Genomic DNA, 21,413 nt, shown 5'->3' on the forward strand with positions numbered 1-21,413 from the left:
AAGTACAATAGAGTGACCCAGTGAACAAAGGAAACCAAAAATTATATATACCAGAACAAAACTAATTAAAGCACAAACTGGAAAACAAAACTAAAGCAAGGTGGCAGTTGGGGAATAAAGCAATGAAAATAAAACTAACAAATATGTTGAGAGGAAAGGAGAGAAAGAAAATAGATATGCAGAGTTAAATAGAGGTAGATAAAGAAGATTTATATACATTAAAGATTAACTGCAAGGGGAAAAGAACAATAGGAAAAGCAAACAAAGGAATAAATGTAGAAAAAAATAACAATAGATTAAAAAAATTAAAACTTGAAAAAAGGAAAACTCCACAGAACTGCAGAAGCCCAACATAGAGGCAGAGGTTTATGACGTCAATTAAAAATGTGACTGAGGGGGAAAGAAAGCTCAAACGCTTAATAGGGTTTCTTAGTGCCAATAAAATCAACAACTACAACAGAGGGGGGGAATATCCAAAAGAATATACAGAACAAGTCAAAAAATAAGAATAATAAATGTTTTTCTTGAGTCAGTGCTGTCAGAGTCCTTTCCCGAGCTGGGAATCACAGTCCACCGTACCTCCCTAGGATGCCCTCCAATACTGTTGGTCTCTGGACCTGCTGTGGGGGCAGCTCAGATTCTAACCTGGTCCTGCTCCTGTGTGTTCTTGACTCCAGTGTCCACAGCTCTCAGAGCTAGTGTGTTTTCTTTCGTGGGCACTCTCAATGGCCTTTTATATATTCCATAGACACAGAGTCTGCTTAGTTGATGGTGTGGATTTAATCTGCAGCTTGTACAGCTGGTGGGAAGGTTTTGGGTCTTCTTCCTTAGCCACACTGCCCCTGGGTTTCAGTTGTGGTTTTATTTCCACCTCTGCATGTGGGTCGTCCACTGGGGTTTAGCTCCTGAGGCTGCCCTGGAGGGCTTGGGTTTGCCCCTTTGGGGGCCGGGTGTGGAGGTGGTGCAGTTGCTTGGGTCACAGGGTTTCTGGCAACACCAGGTACTCAGCGGGGTTTGGCAGCTAGGGTAGTAGGAAATACAGTGCTCTAGAAGGGTATGGCAACCAGTCTTGGCCAATACGCTCCAGTATTCTTGCCTGGAGAACCCCCTCTCTGACAGAGAATTGGCAGGCCATAGTCTACAGGGTCGCAAAGAGTCAGACAGGACCGAAGCTACCCTGCGTGCATAAATGCAAGACTTTTTTGCCTGTGGCAGCTCTGCCCTAGTGAGAGTTGAGTGTGAAGGTGGTGCAGCTGTTTGGCTTGCGGGGACCCTGGTGGCGCCAAGTGTGCAGGGACATGGACTGTCTCCGCTGCAGGAGTTATGGCCGTATCAGGGTCTTGTTTTGAGCCACTATGTAGCTGGCGATCAGAAGGCCTCTTTGGCCAGTCTTTCTCCGTAGTTCCGCACGTTCAGGCACTTAGAGGGCTCCCTTGCCTGGGGTCCTTCTTTGTTGTTCGGGACATCAGGGACGTAGAGGGACCCCTCCAACTGGGGTCCTACTCTGTAGTTCAGTGTGTCAGACATTTGATGGGCCAGCCTCTCTATTGTTCAGCTACCGATGCTGGCATGTGGGGGGAGAGGCTGTGGTGATGGCTCCACCCCCTTTGCAACTCAGCAGTATTGCCTTGCTTCCACGGCTGCCTGGCTTTCCTCCACCAGAATCTCCCACCACGATCTCTTCCCTTACATCCCCTCAGTCCATCTCTCTGCAGCAGCCCTCACCCTCGGGTTGCTCCACAATCCCTAACCTCCAGCTCCCAGCTGCTGCCCCTTCCAGGAGATCAGTGTTTCTGCCCAGGGTGTATATGGCTGCAGCAGGGACTGTCTGATTCTCATTCCATTTAGGCTGCCACAGATCAGCTGTTTCACTCTCAGCCTTCTGTGTTTCTCCTCTGACTCAGACAATTGCCCCTCTGTGGGAATCGGACCCCTGCTTCAGTTCCCCCACCCGCTGAGGGCAGGTCCAGTCCTACTAACATTCCTGTTTTTTCCCCTAGTTCCTTTGTCCTACCGAGTTTTTCATGGTTCTATATATTATTTTCCATTGGTCAGGTACTCCTGTCCGCTCTCAGCTGGTGTTCTGCATGCACTTCTGTGTCTGAAGGTGTATTCCTGATGTATTGGTGGAGAGAGATGTATTCCATGCCCACCTACTCCTCCACCATCTTGTTCTCTCTGCTGTGTATGTTTTAACCAGTTTATATATATATACATATATATATATATATATATATAATTAAATTTTTTTTTTTTCATTTTGGCTGCACCACTTGGGATGCAGGCTCTTCATTTCCTAACCAGGGATGGAACCTGCCTTCCCTGCAGTGCAAGGGTGAAGTCTTAACCACTGGTCCGCCAGGGAAGTCCCTAACCAGTCACCTTTTATTGGGTGTTAGTTCTCCATTACTATATGAAAGGGTGCTGGGCTAAGGTTATGGTCGGGAATGCAGAGTGTTCCTCTTCAGTGGTAGTTGCATAGCTGCTCGTGTTTGAGTTCCCTGTAGGAACTGCATTAGTTGAAAAGCTAGCACCAAGAAAGCCCAGTGATTCTCCCTTTATTCACACTGATGTACTTGTTTTAATACCGGTAGTTTCCCTGGTGGCTCAGATGGTAAAAAATCCGCCTGCAATGCAGAAGACCTGAGTTTGATCCCTGGGTTGGGAAGATCCCCTGGAGGAGAGCCTGGCAACCCACTCTAGTATTCTTGCCTGGAGAATCCCCATGGACAGAGGAGCCTGGCAGGCTATAGTCCATGGGGTCACAAAGAGTTGGATAAGACTGACCAACTAAGCACATAGCCTCTTTGAAACACTCCAGCAGTGCCTTTGTAGGTGAAATTCTACATCAGTATCCAGCTTGGCAGCTCCCCTAGTTTGACTTTCAGGAGCTTCTTCTCCTTCAGCAGTATGATTGATGCCATCTTAGAGTCCTGGCTGTCCACTTGACCAGGCTGTGTGAGGACTCCTGCTTCTTTTCTTACATATGTATTCTCCATGATGTAAAATTTTCCTTCTAAGCACTGTTTTCACTGTGTTCCACATATTTTGATAAGTTGTATTTTCATTTTCCTTTAGTTTAAAATATTAAAAATTTTTTCCTGAGATTTCTTTTTTGATCCATGTATTATTGAGAAGTGTATGGTTTAGTCTCCCAAGTATTTTGAGATTTTCCAGCTGTCTTTTTATTACTGATTTCTGATTTAAGTCCATTGTAGTCTGTGAGAATACCTTGTATAACTTCTCTTTATTTTTTATAGCCCAAATGTGATCTTGTGTGTTTCATTTGTGCTTAAGGTGTGTGTATTCTGTTATTGAGTGAAGTATTTTATAAATGTCAATTATATCCAGTTGATTGATGATTTTTTTTCTCTCAGCACTTGAAATGTTTTGCTCTACTCTGTCCTTTCTGATTTTCTTCCTATAGGGTCTGTCCATTTCAGATAGAGACATGTTAAAGTCTCTAACAATAATAGTGAATTCATCCTTACATTTTTATCCTTTCTTGCCTCGTGTTTTTTTTGTAGGCACCGACACATTAAGAACTGTTATATCTCACAGAGTTGAGCCTTCTGTCATGAATATGGCTACTCTAGCTTTCTTTTGATTATTGTTTAACATGATGTATCTTTCTCTGTTTACTTTTAATCTATATGTGTCTTTGTATTTAAATTTGGTTTCTTGTAGACAACAAACAATTGGGGCTTGTTTTTTGGTTTACTCTCACAGTCACTTTTAATTGGTGAGTTTAGACCAACTGATGGTCAAACTGATTTTTATCATAGTTGGATTAATGTCTACTATAGTGATACTGTTTTCTATTTACTTCCTTTGTTCTTTATTATTCCTATTTTTGTTTTCCACTCTTTTTTTGCCACTTGTGGTTTTAATTGACCATTTTATATAATTTGATTTTGTCTCCTTTCTTAGCATATCAATTATACTTTTTTTTTAAAGTGGTTGCCCTAGAGTCTGCAATTTACATTTACAACTAATGCAAATCCATTTTCAGATAACACTATGCCACTTCATGGGTAGTGCAGGTACCTTATAATAGCAAAGTATTCCTGATTCCTCTCTCTGTTCCTTGTATAATTGCTGTCATTAATATCACTTATACATGCTGTTTAGTGGCAAAGTCATATCTGACTCTTTGCGATCCCATGGACTGTAGCCCATAAGGCTCCTCTGTTCCAAGGATTCTCCAGGCAAGACTGGAGCAGGTTGCCATTTCCTTCTCCAGGAACTAATACATAAGCATATATAGTCAAATACATAGTTGCTATTATTATTTTGAGCAAATTCTTATCTGGTAGATCAGTTAAGAACAAGAAAAAATAAAGAATTTTCTTTACCTTTTCTTACCTCTGTAATGCTCTTCCCTTTATATGGATCGGGTTTCTAACCCTATCAATACCTTTCTCTCTGAAGAACTTCCTTTGACATTTCTTGCAGGGCAGGTCTACTGGCAACAAATTCCCTCAGTATTTGTTTGTGAAAGTCTTTTACCTCTTCACTTTTGAGGGATAATTTCACAAGACACAATTATAGGCTGTGACTTTTTTCTCTCAGCACTTAAAATGTTTTATGCCACTCTTTACTTACCTGCATAATTTCTGAAAGAGGTCACATATGATTCTCATCTTTGCTCTTCTCTAGGTAGGATAATTAATCCTCTGGCTTCTTTCAAGAGTTTTCCCTTGTCTTTGGTTTTCTGCTCAAGTATAGTCTGTTTTCCTCTGTCTCTCCCTTCCTTGCTTCCTCTCTCTCTTTTTTCTTCTTACCCCCTTTCTTTCCTTCCTTCCTCTTTTTTCTTCCTTTCTCCCTCTTTTTTTGTAGTAGAATTTATTATCCTTGTCAGAAAGAATATTTGAAGAAATAATTAATGAAAAGCCCAATTTTCATGAAACATATGTATCTAAACATCTAAGAAATTCAGTGCACTCTAAGTAGGATAAAACCAAAGAGATTCACACCTACACACATGGTAGTCAAACTTTGAAAGACAAAGAGAATCTTTAAAGCAGCATGAGGAAAGGGCTCGTGGTATGCAAAGATCCCCAGTAAGAGGAACAGCTGCACTTTCATTAGGAATCATGGATTCCTGAAAGGCAGTGGGATGGTATATACACAGTGCTGAAAGGAAAAAAATCAATTAAGCCTTTCATTGGGTTTACCCAAAATTGATGTTACAGAAAAACCTGACTGAACTTTTGGGCCAACCCAATATGCCTGTCAAAACTATGCTTCAAAAATGAGGGAGAAATGAGACGATCCCCAGAACAAAAAGTGATAGAATTTGTTATCTGTAGAACTGTCTACAACAAGTGCTAGTGGGAGTCCTTCAGGCTGAAATGAAGGACACTAGAGTCAAATCTGTATTTAGAAAGTAATAAAGAACGTGGGTAAAGTCACTACTCAGGTTGACTTAGTACTGACCAAGCTGGTCCCTAGATAAAGGTCTTCAGAAGATCACTTACTTCAAGATGGCAAAGATAAAGCCACACCGCTCCCTTCTTTCATTCAGTACATAGTTTCTGAACAGATTAATGAGGTGAGATCTGTTCTAAATCTACTTGAGTGAATAAAGTGAATGAGTTAGTAGGGTTAATATTAGTCAACAGGAGTTACAAATTAAAACCATAGTGAGATACCCCTACATTTCCACCAGAGTAGTAATATTAAATGAGTAGGCAATACAGTGTTGGCAAGGATGTGAAGCAACTGGAACTCTCATTGTTAATGTAAAATAGTAAAGTCACTTGGCAAAACTATTTGTTACAGCTGTTTAGCAAAATATATGCCTCTCTTATGACCCATCGTATTTCTCCAGGATACGTATACAACAGAAGTTACGCACTTGAGAAAATCACACCAAAAGACTTTACAAAATATATATAGCAGCGCTGTTTATACAAAGAGCCCGAAGTTGGAAATAAATCCAAATGTCCATCAGCAGGGGAACAGATAATGTGGTATATTCACGTGATAAGATACTATTCAGCAAAGAACAGATTGCTGATGTAACATAGTTGAATCTCACAAATACTGTGTTTTTCATAAAAATCCAGACACAAATGAATTTATAATGTGTTTCCATTTATATGAAGTTCAAAAGTAGATAAAACCAATCTATGTAGTAGTTAAAACAATAGTTATCATAGGGCTACTACTGTGATGTAACACAAAGAAGCCAGTTTGGAGTCTGGAAGTGTTCTTTATCTTGTTCTGGATGGTGGTTACGCAGGCATACTCATAAAAATTTAAGTTAAACACCTTATAAAAGTTACTGTTCTTGAAGTTCTGCTTGTACTTGTGAAAGATAATTTAAGACCTTGAAGAAATATATATATCCTTCTTGCTCTTCAGTGTTATTTAAATAGGGATAAATAATACTATACAATTCAACCACTGTGTAAGAAAATTCCAACTACAGTTTCCTTTCTTCTAACTGCTAAAAGCCTGAAATTAAAATATAACATGTTAAAACAATTTACCTTTAGGAGATAAAAACATATACCTAATTTTAATGATGAATCTGCTGATTACCTTATTTGCTTTTAGATAATAATTAAATAGGGGCTTCCCAAGTGGCTCAGTGGTAAAGAATCCACCTACCAATGCAGAAGACACGGGTTCTATCTCTGGTTCAGGAATATCTCCTGGAGAAGGAAATGGCAACCCACTCCAATATTCTTGCCTGGGAAATCCCTTGGACAGAGGAGCCTGGCAGGCTACAGTCCATAGGATCATAAAGAATCATCAACAATTTAGCAACTGAGCATGCATGCATGCAATAATTAACTATTGTATTCCTGAAGTCCAGAATAGACTAAGGGCAGTTATTAGCAACCTTTAACCAACTTGGGTCTATTATTTCATGCTGGAGGAACAAAGCAGAATGAACAAGTGAGGGAACTTTCAAGAAATGAAGTGCCAGTGTTTTTACAACTACTTGTGGATCATAAAAAAGAAATGAAATGTGTTTGTTTCGAAGAATGCAAGTCTGGCCAAACATCAGGATGTTGCTACACAGAGAAAACAACCAGAGACAAAACCACAACAGAGCTGCTTTCATCCCAGAATGTCAAGGAACTGAAGAATGAGCCCTGAGATATGACCAGGAACAGTGGAGAGGAAGGGTAATCAGGGGAGGGGAGAGATTTTTTTAATTTCTTGATCTTGTGCTATTAATCTAAACCTAAAAATGCTGCTTTTATCTGAAGAATCAGAAATGGATTTATTCAATAAATACTTATCACCCTCTTATTATGTGCCTAGGACTATTGTAGGCCGTTTATGTATAGCAGCAAAAGAGACAAAAATTCCTGTCCTTATGGAACATATATTCTCTGGGTGGGGGATAGCCCAGGAATGCATACACACATTATCACATTGCAGTGAGCTTACATTAGATACCTATGTTTCTTGCTTAGCCTCAACTAAACATACATTATGGGACCTCTGGTTTAATGCTACTATCAAAGCCTCATTGCCCCTTCTAATGAGACTTTCCTCAGTACTTTAATAGTAAAATATTCTTCTGTATGAATCAAGATTGATCTGTCCTGATAAATGATAAATAAGAAATAGACCCAAATCATATGGGAACTTAGGACAGTGGCATATCTTTCATAAAGGAATAGTGGTATTGGATCCTAAAGTCAATGTAGCTAAGAGCTGAAATTAATAAAAGAGAGAAAAATAAAATTTAAAAAAAATTAAAAAAGAGAAAAATAGTAGAAAGAATAAATAAAAACCAAAGTCAGTATTTGAGATGATCGATTAAAAGGTAAACCCTTTGCAGTATTGATAAAGGTCTAAGAGAGCAAATATATATCACATAAATGATGAGAAAGGAGATATAATCACAGATATAAAAGAAAAGAATTGTGTGAGAATGCTTAGGACTGAGAATGGAAGGACTTTTGTAATAAATTGAAAGCCTAGAGACAATAGCTGATTTTTCAGGATAGATGGAGAACTTAAATAGGTTGATTAGCTTCAAAGAGATTGAAAATGTGACTAAGAGATACCATTAAAAAAGTTGTGGATGATCAAGAACTGATTTCTAACTTTTAGAAAACAGATGAACCCAAGCCTGTTTAAATTAATTGAGGTTATAGAGAGAAAATTGCAAAACTCCCCAGTTCATTTTATGAAACCATGATTTAATGACAGAACCCAACAGAAGTTACAGAGAAGGAAACCTGACACCAATTTTCTTATATACATTGATGTCAAAATCATAAATATTAGTAAACAAAATTCAGCAGTGTATCAAAACTGATAAGCAATTATCATCAAATAGTTTTCATTTCAAAAATGAAAGAATGGTTCCTATCAGAAAATCTATTAAATCACTACATCAATAAAGAGAAAACCATATGATCACATCATTCAATGCTGAAAAAGCTCTTGGCAAACTTCAGTTGTCATTCATTAAAAAAGCTTAAAGAATAGAAAATCTACTTGAATTTCACCTAAATGTTTTTAACTGAGCACCTATCGTGTACCAGGTAATGTTTTACATTCTGGCATTATATTTGCATGCTAAGTTGTTTCAGTCATGTCCGACTTTGTGCTACCTTATGGACTGAAGCCCACCGGGCTTCTCTGTCCATGGGATTCTCCAGGCAAGAATACTGGAGTGGGTTGCTATCCCTTCTCCAGAGGATCTTCCCAAGCCAGGGATCAAACCCGCATCTCTTATGTCTCCTGTGTTGACAGTCAGGTTCTTTACCACTAGTGCTACCAAAGTTCTACATGCTGGGGTTATAGCAGTTAACAAAACAAAATAACAAACCTTTTTTTCATGGAACTTACATTAGCATTTGGGAGTTACCCATAAAAAAAGGAGACAAGTTAAATGTCTATTTTGTCAGGTAGTAATAAGTGCTAAGGGCTTCCCTGGTGGCTCAGACGGGAAAGAATCTGCCTGCCATGCAGGAAACCTGGATTTGATCCCTGAGTTGGGAAGATCCCCTGGAGAAGGGCATGGCATCTCCCTCCAGTATTCTTGCCTGGAGAATCCCCATGCACAGAGGAGTCTGGCAGGCTGCAGTCCACGGAGTCACAAAGAGTGGAACACGATTGAGCGTCTAAACAGAGCGCAATAAATGCTAAAGAGAGAAAGCAGAAAATAGGTAGTTGCCAAGACCTGGGGTGTAGGAACAGAAGGAAGTCTTCATCCTTAAGGTGACAATTTGAGCAGAGCCCTGTGGGAAAGCAACAGCAAGTGAACGAAACACAAAAATTCCTGCCTTCACAAATCTATACTAAATTGAAAAAAAAAATAGTATATTAGGAGGTTATAAACATGGAAAAAAGAAAGATCAGAAGAATGAAGGGGACCATGACCTAGGAGATTTTGAGGGGCAGGTTGTATTAGTAGTTAAATAGAGTGGTCAGGGTATGCTTCATTGAGAAGGTGAGGTCTGAGGAAAGTCTTGAAGAAGGTGAGGGACTTAGCTAAGTGGTTATCTGGGGAGTGTTCCAGGCAGAGGAAACGGCCTCTGTAAAGATGCCAGTGAGGAGATGCGTGGCCTAGGCAAGCAATTGCAAAAAGGTCAGTGGGGCTGAAATAGGATAGACATGGGAGTAAAAGTCAGCTACCCTATTTTATGTAGGGCCTTGCAGACCATCATAAGAGCTATTTAAAAGTTAGTTTAAGGGAGACTTTCCTGGTGGTTCTGTAGCTAGGACTCCATGCTCCCAATGGAGGGAGCTGGGATTATATCACTGGTCAGGGAACTAGTTCCCACATGCCACAACTAAGACCTCATGCAGCCAAATAAATGATAAATATGCTTTAAAGTTAGTTTAATAATTTTAATAAGGCAGACACCCTTATAACTATCACCAATATCATGAAATTGGACTATGTTAGTCAGTCCAGAAGCCTTTCCATGTACCCTAACTCAAATCTTCTCTTTCCCCACCAGACTATCCACTACTCTGGCACTTCTGTAGAAATCACCTTTTGTTCCTTTATAGTTTTATCACCCAAATATGCATCGCTATATATTATAGCCTCACTCATTAAAAATAATTTAACGTATCTTTTAAGTTTCTTTTAATCTAAAGGTTTCCAGGGAGTTCTCTGGTTGTTCAGTGGTTAGGACTCTGTGCTTTCACTGCAGTGGCCCGGGTTCAGTCCCTGGTCAGGGAACTAAGAACCTGCAAATGGTGTGGCATGCCAAAAACATTCTTTACCATACATTTTATTTTTTGAAGAGCTTGAGTCATTTAGCCTGTAAAGTTACTAATCTGAATTTTGATGATTGCAAAATTTTTTCAGTCAAACTGCTGATTATTCAGTATATTCTTTTTTTTAATGGTACTGTGGTTTATCATTTTATTTATTTATTTTTGGCTGTGCTGGGTCTTCGCTGATGCTCAGGCTTTTTTCTCATTGTAGTGCACGGGCTGCTCACTGTGCTGGCTTCTCGTTGCAGAGCACAGGCTCTATGCGAGGGCTCAATAGTTGTGGTGCACAGGCTGAGTTGCTCCACGGCATGTGGGATCTTCCTGGGCCAGGAACAGAATCTGTGTCTTCAGCATCGGCAGGCAGATTCTTTAGTGCTGAGCTCCCAGGAAAGCCCCAACATATTATTCTGATTCTGTACTTTGTGCAAATTGGCAGCTGAATCCAAAGGCTCATGTTTTATTGTTTAGTATTTCTTCTATTTTGTTTTTTAAATTAATTTAAAATTGGAAAGCATTTAAGTCTTTTGGAAACATTATTCTATTTCACTTTTAATATTTTTTAAGAGTATCATATTTATTTTTCTTTCAAGATTAGTCTTCATTTATGAAATTATCTTTTTTCATTTCTGATTTTCCCAAGTTCTGTCACTTCATTTCTGAGTTTTTATACTTACGATTTATGTTGTTCTTTCTTATTTTATATCATTTTCTTAATGTCTTTTAGCTGTTTAAAAATAGTAAGTTATGAGGTGTATATATATGCACACACACACACACACATAAATGGCTGAGTCCCTTTGCTGCCCACCTGAAACTGTTACAACATTGTTAATCAGCCATACTCCAATACAAAATAAAAAATTTTTAAAAATGCAAAAAAATTTGTGTTTATGCTAAGAAAGAACTTCTGGTGGTCCAGTGGCTAAGATGCCACACTCCTATTGCAGGGGCGTCCAGGATTCACTCCCTGGTCAGGGAACTAGATCCCGCATGCTGCATCCTGGCACAACCAAGTAAATCTTTTTTAAAAAATAAAATAGTAAGTTACAGTTTTAGTATTTTGTGGCCATGTCTTTCTGACGGCTTTTCCTTATACATAGGGATGTTATTTCCTTTTTTCCTTATAATTAAAAAAACCCTTGAGATTTGGTCTTGTATTTTCTTGTTGTTCATTTGTACATAAAAATAATTTTCTTAAACTTTTAGAAGGAGTAATCGTTCAGGATATCTTTATCAATTGCACAGATCACCCTCTTCTCATTTTTTTGGTGAAGTATTAAATAATATGATGACTTGCTTTACTGAGATTCCTGGCTCTGTACCCCTCTGTCAAAGGTATCTGAACTTGCTCACTCCTTTGTCTCTGTCCCTATTCTGATTCTTCTCCAGAAGTTTCCCTTCAGTGTGGTGCCCCATCTTGGATAGGAGCTTTGGCTGGTTGGTTTTAAGAGTTCATTTTTCCCAGCCTACTGATCCCTTTCTCAACTTACGAGGGCCTCTTACTCTCATCTTTTGGTTTGGGTGAAACCCCTTCCGCTTTAGTGTTTTCAGACTGGTCTGTTCTGGTTTTCAGAGTACAGCTATCTCTCATATGCCATGTTGCTTCCCTCTCTTTCCTCCCACAGAAACATTCCTTCCGTGCAGTACTGTGGCTGTGCTGGCCATTTCCACACTTGAATTTGGGGGTTTGTGGGGCTACTTTGTCACCTAGTTTTGTTTTAAATGTTGGTTATGAGGTTTTGATTTTGCTATCTGGTTTCTTTGTTTTTAGAGAACATTTGGCAAGATGAAACAATATTCTGTGGTTTCTCAGATTCCCTCTCATGTTCTGGATGTGGATTTGGAATACTTGACATTGGTGGGGTGGGGGCGGGTGGAGTTTGCAGGATTTTGAGTAGAGGAGTGACAAGATCTGCCTTGTATTTTTAAAGGCTCTGTATGCTTGTGTGATGAAAATAGATCACAGAGACATAAAGGAAGAAGCAGGGAGACCAGTAGAATAATACGGTAGAAATCCAGGCAAGAGACAGTGTTGGCTTGAATCAGGGGAGTAGCAGTGACATTAATGAGAAGTGATCATATTTGGATACATTTTGAAGGATAGTTGACAAGCTTTTCTGATGAAGTGGATGTGGAGTATGAGAGAAAGAGAGTAGTCAAAAGACAACTCCACTTTTACTTTGTGTTATCCTGCACAGCCAGAAGAATAGAGCTGCTTTTAACTGAGATGGGGAGGGCTGTGGGCATAGTAGATTTGGGAGGTAAGAGGAGGAGTTCAGTTTGGACTATGTTGAACTTGAGATAATAATTAGACTTCGGAGTGAATCTTCATGATCCTACGCATCCCACTATTACATGGGCTTAAAAAAGAAAGATGGTTTATCATAGAAAAGGGGAAGATGCTGAGAAGTCAGATGAGAATGTATTAATAAAAATCACACTTAATCATATCTCATTTGCAGCATTTTACTGTGCTTCTATGCATATATGTAAAACACGCATATATTAATTTTAACACATTTTTACAAAATTGAATTTCTGTTGTGTACACATTTAAAAATCCACTTTCACAAGACATAACCTGAGCACTTTCTAAGAGTGAAATAGAACTTTGAAAACATGACTTTTAATGGTGTTTCATCTTTTTACTCTAATAAGTCTAGCTGTGTGGACTGTTACTCTTTTACCCATTCTGTTTTGCATGTCCATTCCAGCCCTGATGCTTTAGTCCAGAGGATTTAGTTTCCTGTAGTAGTTGCTGCATATCATAATTCAGACCTGTGGTTTGGCAGCCTGCCTAGCTGTAGTGTTTAACTAAGATGTGTGGAAGCTCCATGCTTTTAAAATGAGTGCCTTGGAGAATAATGTTCACCTCAGTCATTCAAGACTTTGGCACTGTCCCCATTCCCCAAGGAAGAGTGCCTTCCACTGTGAATGCTGCACAGTAGGGGAGCCTGGACGCTTAAGACTCCTGCTTCAAGCTCCTTGCCTGCAGATTCACAGATATCTTGCCTTGCCTTGCAGTGCTGTGCCTGGGATGTAGATGTTGAAATATATATCTGTCAGGCTCTGTTTTATGGTCCCTGTGAGACTAGAGGGTATGGGAGTGATAACTAGTTTATACTCAGATATTCTTCAGGCCTAAGTGTTAACTTCTGGAAGGACTGAAGGAGTAAAGGAGATTGGGTGAACTCCATCCAGCCTGCAGATTGTTGTCTGGAGAAGAAAATTCGATTCTTTGGAGGAAGTTCATAGCTCTCAAATAACTGTTTTCTTTTTACAAATATTTATTTATGTTTTTATTTATTTATGCTTGGCTGCTCTGGGTCTCTCATTGCTGTGCACAGGCTTTCTCTAGTTGCAGCAAGCAGGGGCTACTCTCTAGTTGTGGTGTGTGGGCTTCTCCTTGCCGTGGCTTCCCTTGGTACAGAACACGGGGACTAGATGATGGGCTTCAGCAGTAGTAGCACCCGGGCTTAGTTGGAGTCTTCCCAAACCTGGGATTGAACCCCCGTCCCCGATGCTGGCAGGCAGATTCTTCATCACTGGACCACCAAGGAAGTCCTAACTGTATCCTGTTGAACAGAGAATGACAAACTTCTGTAAAGGACCAGACGTTTTTGCCTTTTTGGGCCATATGATTTCTCTCGTGACTGTTCAGCTTTGATGTCAGCACAAAAGCAGCCGTAGATGGTATAGAAGCGGCGGATGTGGCTTTGTCCCAATAATACTTTTATTTGTAAAACAAAAAGCAGGCCAGATTTGGGTCATAGTTTGCCAGTCTGTGCTTCTGAACAGTGTTTTACAAACTGTGTCTCTACCTACTAGTGGTCATTATCTCCAATCTCTGAGGATCAGAGTTTCATAGATCACAAAGCTAGAGCACACAGGCCCAACTTCCAGGTCCACATTCTCCCCGTTACGTCTTGCTGCCTCTTAGAAAAAAAGGCAGACTAAATACCTAGAAACCATGGGAAGAAAGAAAAAAATGAGCCAAAAGGCTTGATTTGGAACTACAAAGCAATTCTCTGAGTTTAAGAGTGGGAAGTTTGTGTGGCTCCCCAACCGGCAGTGACCTGGAGGATTGGGATCACACTTTCTCTTGTTTTTCAGTTTGTTTCCTATTTTACTTTACCCTGTCCTATTCATCACACAACAAATGTGTTTCTTGAATCTGGTAAGTACAGAGTAAACGGTGTGTTTCTTTCCTGCCCTGTCTCCCTCCCCACCCAAAAGCTGCTCCAAATACATCCTTAGCTCTCCTGTGTCACTCTCTAATGCACTAGGCTCTCGTGTGTGAAAGCTGATGTGGTCCTTTTTGAGGAAGACTGTTCCCTGAGACCGCCACCTGCCACAGACCCTCCGTGCCCTTAAGATACAGTCTTAGATTGGGGTTCATTAATTTTTTCTGCAAAGGGCTGGATAATAAATATTTGAAGTCTGGGGAATTGTATGGTCTTTTTTTTTCCTTTTTTTAAATGTTTGGCTGCTCTGGGTCCTCATTGCCACGCACAGGCTTTCTCTAGTTGAATTGAGACAAGCCGGGGCTACTCTGTAGTTGTGGGGTGTGGGCTGTTCCTTGCAGTGCTTCTGTCGTTGCGAGCGCAGGCTGAGGGATTGTGAGTCACGGGCTGCAGTGCTGACGGAGCAGCTGTGGTACATGGCGCCGCTGTTAGTGGCAGTAGCTGTCTCGCGGCCTCAGGATCAGCTTGGACCAGAGATCAAACCCGTGTCCCCCGCGTGGGCAGGCGGATTCTTAACCAGGGGACACCACGGGGAAGGCCCACCACAAGGGCTTTACCTCAGCTACTCAGCTCTGCCGTTGTGGCACAGAAGCAGCCGTGGACAGTATGTAAACGAATGAGTGTGGCTGTGTTCTGGTAAAACTTTAGAAATTTGAATTTCATATGATTTTCACATGTTATAAAATATACTTTTGATTTTTTTAAAAAACCGTTTAAAGTATAAAGCCCTTCGTAACTTGAAGGACAGATAAAAATAGGCAGTAGAACTGGATTTGGGCTGTGACCCATAGATTACGAACATTTGCCCTAGCTATTGGTAATTTATGCTGACTCATGTCCCACTCCAGGAGAAGAATGGCCTAGTTCTGTTATCTACATTCCCATAATATGATTTCTAACCTCTGACATCACATTTATCATGCTGCATATTAACCATGTATATGTTTATCTCTCTTAACAGACTCAGCTTCTTGAGAAGAGGGCCATGACCTAGTCATGTCATGTTTGCATCCTTAATATCTAACACTTGACACATAGTGGGCTCAAAAAATATTTAATTTGAATTTTATGCTCAATCAACGTAAAATGCCTTTCAGTTCAGTTCAGTCGCTCAGTTGTGTCCGACTCTTTGTGACCCCATGAATTGCAGCACGCCAGGCCTCCCTGTCCATCACCAACTCCCAGAGTTTACTCAGACTCATGCCCATCGAGTCGGTGATGCCATCCAGCCATCTCATCCTCTGTCGTCCCCTTCTCCTCCTGCCCTCAAGCCCTCCCAGTGTCAGGGTCTTTTCCAATGAATCAACTCTTCACATGAGGTGGCCAGAGTACTGGAGTTTCAGCTTCAGCATCAGTCCTTCCAATGAACACCTAGGACTGATCTCCTTTAGGGTGGATTGGTTGGATCTCCTTGCAGTCCAAGGGACTCTCAGGAGTCTTCTCCAACACCATAGTTCAAAGCATCAATTCTTCAGTGCTCAGCTTTCTTCACAGTCCAACTCTCACATCCATACATGACCACTGGAAAAACCATAGCCTTGGCCAGACGGACCTTTGTTGGCAAAGTAATGTCTCTGCTTTTTAATATTCTATCCAGGATGGTCATAACTTTCCTTCCAAGGAGTAAGCGTCTTTTAATTTCATGGCTGCAATCACCATCTGCAGTGATTTTGGAGCCCCAAAAAATAAAGTCTGACACTGTTTCTACTGTCTCCCCATCTATTTCCCATGAGGTTATGGGACCAGATGCCATGATCTTAGTTTTCTGAATGTTAAGCTTTAAGCCAACTTTTTCACTCTCCTCTTTCACTTTCATCAAGAGGCTTTTTAGTTCCTCTTCACTTTCTGTCATAAGGGTGGTGTCATCTGCATATCTGAGGTTACTGATATTTCTCCCAGCAATCTTGATTCCAGCTTCTGCTTCTTCCAGCCCAGCGTTTCTCATGATGTACTCTGCATATAAGTTAAATAAGCAGGGTGACAATATACAGTCTTGACGTACTCCTTTTCCTATTTGGAACCAGTCTGTTGTTCCATGTCCAGTTCTAACTGTTGCTTCCTGACCTGCATATAGGTTTCTCAAGAGGCAGGTGAGGTGGTCTGGTATTCTCATCTCTTGAAGAATTTTCCAGAGTTCATTGTGATCCACACAGTCGAAGGCTTTCGCGTAGTCAGTAAAGCAGAAATAGATGTTTTTCTGCAACTCTCTTGCTTTTTTGATGATCCAGCGGATATTGGCAATTTGATCTCCGGTTCCTCTGCCTTTTCGAAAACCAGCTTGAACATCTGGAAGTTCTCGGTTCATGTTATTGTTGAAGCCTGGCTTTGAGAATTTTGAGCATTACTTTACTAGCATGTGAGATGAATGTAATTGTGCGGTAGTTTGAGCATTCTTTGGGATTGCCTTTCTTAGGGATTGGAATGAAAACTGACCTTTGCCAGTCCTGTGGCCACTGCTGAGTTTTCCAAGTTTGCTGGCATATTGAGTGCAGCACTTTCACAGCATCATGTTTCAGGATTTGAAATAGCTCAACTGAAATTCCATCACATCCACTGGCTTTGTTCATAGTGATGCTTTCTAAGGCCCACTTGACTTCACATTCCAGGATGTCTGGCTCTAGGTGAGTGATAACACTGTTGTGATTATCTGGGTCGTGAAGATCTTTTTTGTACAGTTCTTCTGTGTATTCTTGCCACCTCTTCTTAATATCTTCTGCTTCTGTTAGTCCATACCATTTCTGTCCTTTATCAAACCCATCTTTGCGTGAAATGTTCCCTTGGTATCTCGAATTTTGTTGAAGAGATCTCTAGTCTTTCCCATTCTGTTGTTTTCCTCTATTTCTTTGCATTGATCACTGAGGAAGGCTTTCTTATCTCTCCTGGCTGCTCCCTTAAAGAGAAACACCTGATCACTATGCAACTTCCCAAGTTCTTCTCCTTAAGAAGTTATAGCAACTGCATTCATTACTAATGGAGCTTGTGACTCAGTGGTTACATAACAAAAAGCCTTTTCATTTTAGAATTCTCTCTGTCAGACACGAGATGGTTGAACTTTATCTGTAAATCATTTATGTAATCATAATAAATAATGACTTTCACTTTTCTTCTGATTCAGTGCTACAATCTGGATACAAAAATAATAATAGCTGTTTTTTACTGAATGCATACTACATTTCAGTCTGAGTCAGCTCTAGGTTTCCTTTAGACTTTTGGAAACTTCCTGACTACTAAAAAATTATCTCTTCTCCTTTGTTCCCTACATCTGAAATGAAACTAAGCAGTAATACCTAACTTTTCCTCTATGTTGTCTGTTGTAAGGAATAATACTGTTGTACATTCATTCCTTCAAGTCAAATATGAATTCATCTAGACTCCTTTCTCTCCTCCCCATATCTAATTAGCCACTGTCTTATCAGTTTAAAAAATCTGTGCAGATTTTTTTCTTTCCATCTCTATGTCATTTACAGTAGTTGAAGCTTTAATCATTTCTCAGTTCTTTCAATATATAGTTGAATGTCTTCACTGGTTCTTCTGACTGCAGTTACCCCTTCCTTTAATCTACTCTTCCCATAGTTATCAATATTGAATGCAGATAAGGATGATCTGGTCTTGTCAGTTCTGTAATAAAATCTGGTCTTGTCAGTTAGGTAATAAAAACCCTTCTATCATTCCCCATTATTTTCAAGATAAAGCCAACTTCCCAGTCACGACATACAAGACCCTATGTACGACTTCATTGGTTAACACAGATGTGTTTTAGAATTCAGAAGTTTTTGGGCTCTAGAAAGTCATATGATGTACATAACACATAACATCCTCTGTGCGTTCTGGGTCAGCACTCTGTAATCAAGTACATATTTCTGCATCAAAGACTGATTGTTTACACCAAGAAGAATAAGTACTATAAATAGATTCTTACCAGTTCAGGTTATGTTTTGCTGCCATATGAGTTACAGGAAAATGTTTAGTTTGGGGAACTTTTTGGATTTCAGAATTTTGGATAAGAGACTGTGGCCCTATATACCCAGGGGTCTGTTGGAGCTGGATTGCCTCAGCTGTTTGTTGTTCAGTCGCTGAGTCATGTCTACGTCTGCCTCTTTGCGACCCCATGGGCTGCAGCACGCCAGGCTTCTCTGTCCTGGAGCTTGCTCAAACTCATGTCCATTGAGTCGGTGATGCCATCCAACCATCTTGTCCTCTGTTGTCCCCTTCTCCTCCCACCTTCAATCTTTCCCAGCATAGAGAAACCTTTTTTGTGCATCTCTTCTCAACTCTGTGGTTGATGATATTATGTTGGTAGCTTCAAATTAGCCATAGTGGGAGTATTTACACCACTGTGTGCATATGTGTTCATTGTCGCTCAGTTGTATCCAGCTCTGTGACCCAATGGACTGTAGCCCACCAGGTTTCTCTCTCCGTGTGATTATCCAGAGTGGGTTGGAGCGGGTTGCTAATTCCTCCTCCAGGGGACCTTCCCTACCCAGGGATCCAACCGATGTCTCCTGCTTCTCTTCTTTGGCAGGCGGATTCTTTACCACTGAGCCACCTGGGAAGCCCTTTTTAATAAAACCTTGCCCTGCATTATAGTCTGGTGGAAGGATAAGATAGCTGGACAAGGAAGCCAGCTACTTAAATGCAGGAAAATTAGGAGGCTTTTGTAGCAATCTGGGTGAGAAATGATGGTGACATGAACTAAGGTTAGTGGTGGTAAGACTAGTGGGAGAGATTTTCCTATTCAAAGATAGAGCCTCCAGCACTTGAATAATTTGGGAGTGATCTTGCTTTCTCCCTGTCCCGTCCGAGATCTCTGGGTTTGCTTTGTAGACAGGTGGTGGTGCCGTTTATCAAGATAAGACGTACATGTCTCATGCATCCAACCTGGGCTGGTGATCTGTTTCACCCTTGATAGTATACTTGTTTCAATGCTGTGCACTGGGAAGACCCAGAGGGATGGGATGGAGAGGGAGAGGGGAGGGTGGATCCGGATGGGGAACACATGTAAATCCATGGCTGATTCATGTCAATGTATGACAAAAACCACTACCATATTGTAAAGTAATTAGCCTCCAACTGATAAAAATAAATGGAAAAAAAAAGATAAGATGTACATGAAGAGGAGTAGATTTTGAACAGAAGATGAGGGGTCCAGTTTTGGACCATCTTAGTGTTTGGGTGTGTGCAGGGTATATGGGTAGGGTGACCATATAATATATCATACAAACTTGGATATTTATGGGTGTGAGTGTCATGTGCTGTTCATTATTAAGCTGGGGGCAATTGATATAAATTGGACCTGTCCTAGACATACTAGGATGTTCTTCACTCAGGTAAAAAAATCAAAAAAAGATCATAGAGGTGAAGCCATACCGGGAAAATATATAGAGTGAAGAGAGCAGTGGAGTCCTGGAGAAATGTTTGAGAGAGAAAAAAGAAGGTGGCCATCAAGGCAGGGAGGAAACCTGGATCAAGTAGCCTCACAGAATCCCAAGGAAGAATCATTTTATTTTCTCTTGTGTATTTTTGAAGGAGTGTAGCCCCTTTGAGGGATTCTTCATTAGATAATGTTTATCTTCAGTGAGAGATTGAAAACTTAAAGGAAAAGATTTTTTTAACCATTTATTAGAATACTGTGTTTGAATGACTTCTAATGTATTATGATATTAATATAAAACTCTTTTAGGCATTTTTTTTTTGCCACTTTTGTTGATAGTCATTAGGCCAAAATCTCCTAGTTCAGATACAATTTAAATACAGATGTCTTTATATATTATATTTTGCACTAATATTATGAGTGTTTGGTCAAACATAGTATCACTATAGACTTAAAGTAAATTTCTAGGTCAAGAGTTAGCATTTATTTTGTAATAGTAAAAGTTATAAAAGCACTTTTCTTCCTTATAAAATAGAGTTCTTTAGAAAATCAACAGAAAAATAAGACATAGGAATCTTTTGCATTGTTAGTGAATAGTGGTTGACTATTTTCCCCCTCATATTTTATTATGAAGAATTTCAAACATACAAAAAACGGAAAGAATTATATCCACTAGCTACAATTAACATTTTGCTGTATTTACTTTTTCACATAATATGTCCATCTTTCTGTCCCTTTGGTCATCTTTCAATCAAGCCATCTTATTTACCTGTGTTTTTTAAATGTATTTCAAGTAAGGTGATCAGCTGTTTTTCTGAGCATCTTATGTTATTTTTTTCTGAATGTTGTAATTAAAGTGTCAATAATACATTTTGTGCAGATGTTTTCAGCTGACCCTTTTTCCTATTTCTAGAAATCTGAGATTGCCAATAATTGCTGTCAAATTGAGAACATTAAAAAAAATGTCTAGTAAATAATGTTAAGCCTGAAAAATGTGCTCTTTTTCAATAGCTTTATAATCCAGAGACTTGTAATTTTTAAAGTCATCAAAAATAATTTCCAATACTGTTTTTGATACTCTAAATACATATTTATTCACATTATATTGTTTTCAGAGTGGAGAGATCTACAGACCAAGTCATCAAGCCAGTCAATATGGGAGCTCTATCAAAATGGGTTGGGAAGATACCTTCAGATGTTTTACAAGACATGGCAGTGATTGCACCCATGCTTGCCAAACTTGGATATGACCCATATGCCAATCCACCTAACTATGGAAAACCTGATCCCAAAATTCTTGAAAACACCAGAAGGGTAAGTGAGAACTTGAAAGTGAATTGAGAAAACTGGGTATGGAATTTGGATCCGGGAAAGTTTTTTCTTGTTTTATTTCTTGCTTTTTTTATGACCAGAAAATTATTTTAAATTAGAAAAATCCTTTTTGTAAAATGCTTCATTGTCAAAAATCTTCCACTGAATTTTAAGGATAACTGTGGCTCTTTCCAGGGACTGTGGGGACAATTCTTCAATTTCTTTTTTCCCATTTTCTAAGAATAGTGCTTACTGTTGGAGAGATTTATTCTATTAGC

The 21,413-nt window shown here is 39.8% G+C and overlaps 1 protein-coding gene and 1 pseudogene across 2 annotated transcripts in view; one reads left to right on the forward strand and one right to left on the reverse strand.

The window, feature by feature from the left end:
- The window catches only part of TPST1 (tyrosylprotein sulfotransferase 1), a 102,252-nt gene that overhangs the window by 50,771 nt on the left and 30,068 nt on the right, over nt 1–21,413 (forward strand). For both annotated transcript variants that reach the window (XM_043914889.1, XM_043914887.1), the window contains one exon: nt 20,940–21,138. In XM_043914889.1, the coding sequence (XP_043770824.1) occupies nt 20,940–21,138 (199 nt within the window). The remainder of the gene's footprint in view (nt 1–20,939; nt 21,139–21,413) is intronic.
- Nucleotides 2,347–2,924, reverse strand: LOC122701681 (annotated as a pseudogene).

This window comes from Cervus elaphus, chromosome 10 (genome assembly GCF_910594005.1).
Source record: "Cervus elaphus chromosome 10, mCerEla1.1, whole genome shotgun sequence".
Lineage (NCBI taxonomy): Eukaryota > Metazoa > Chordata > Mammalia > Artiodactyla > Cervidae > Cervus > Cervus elaphus.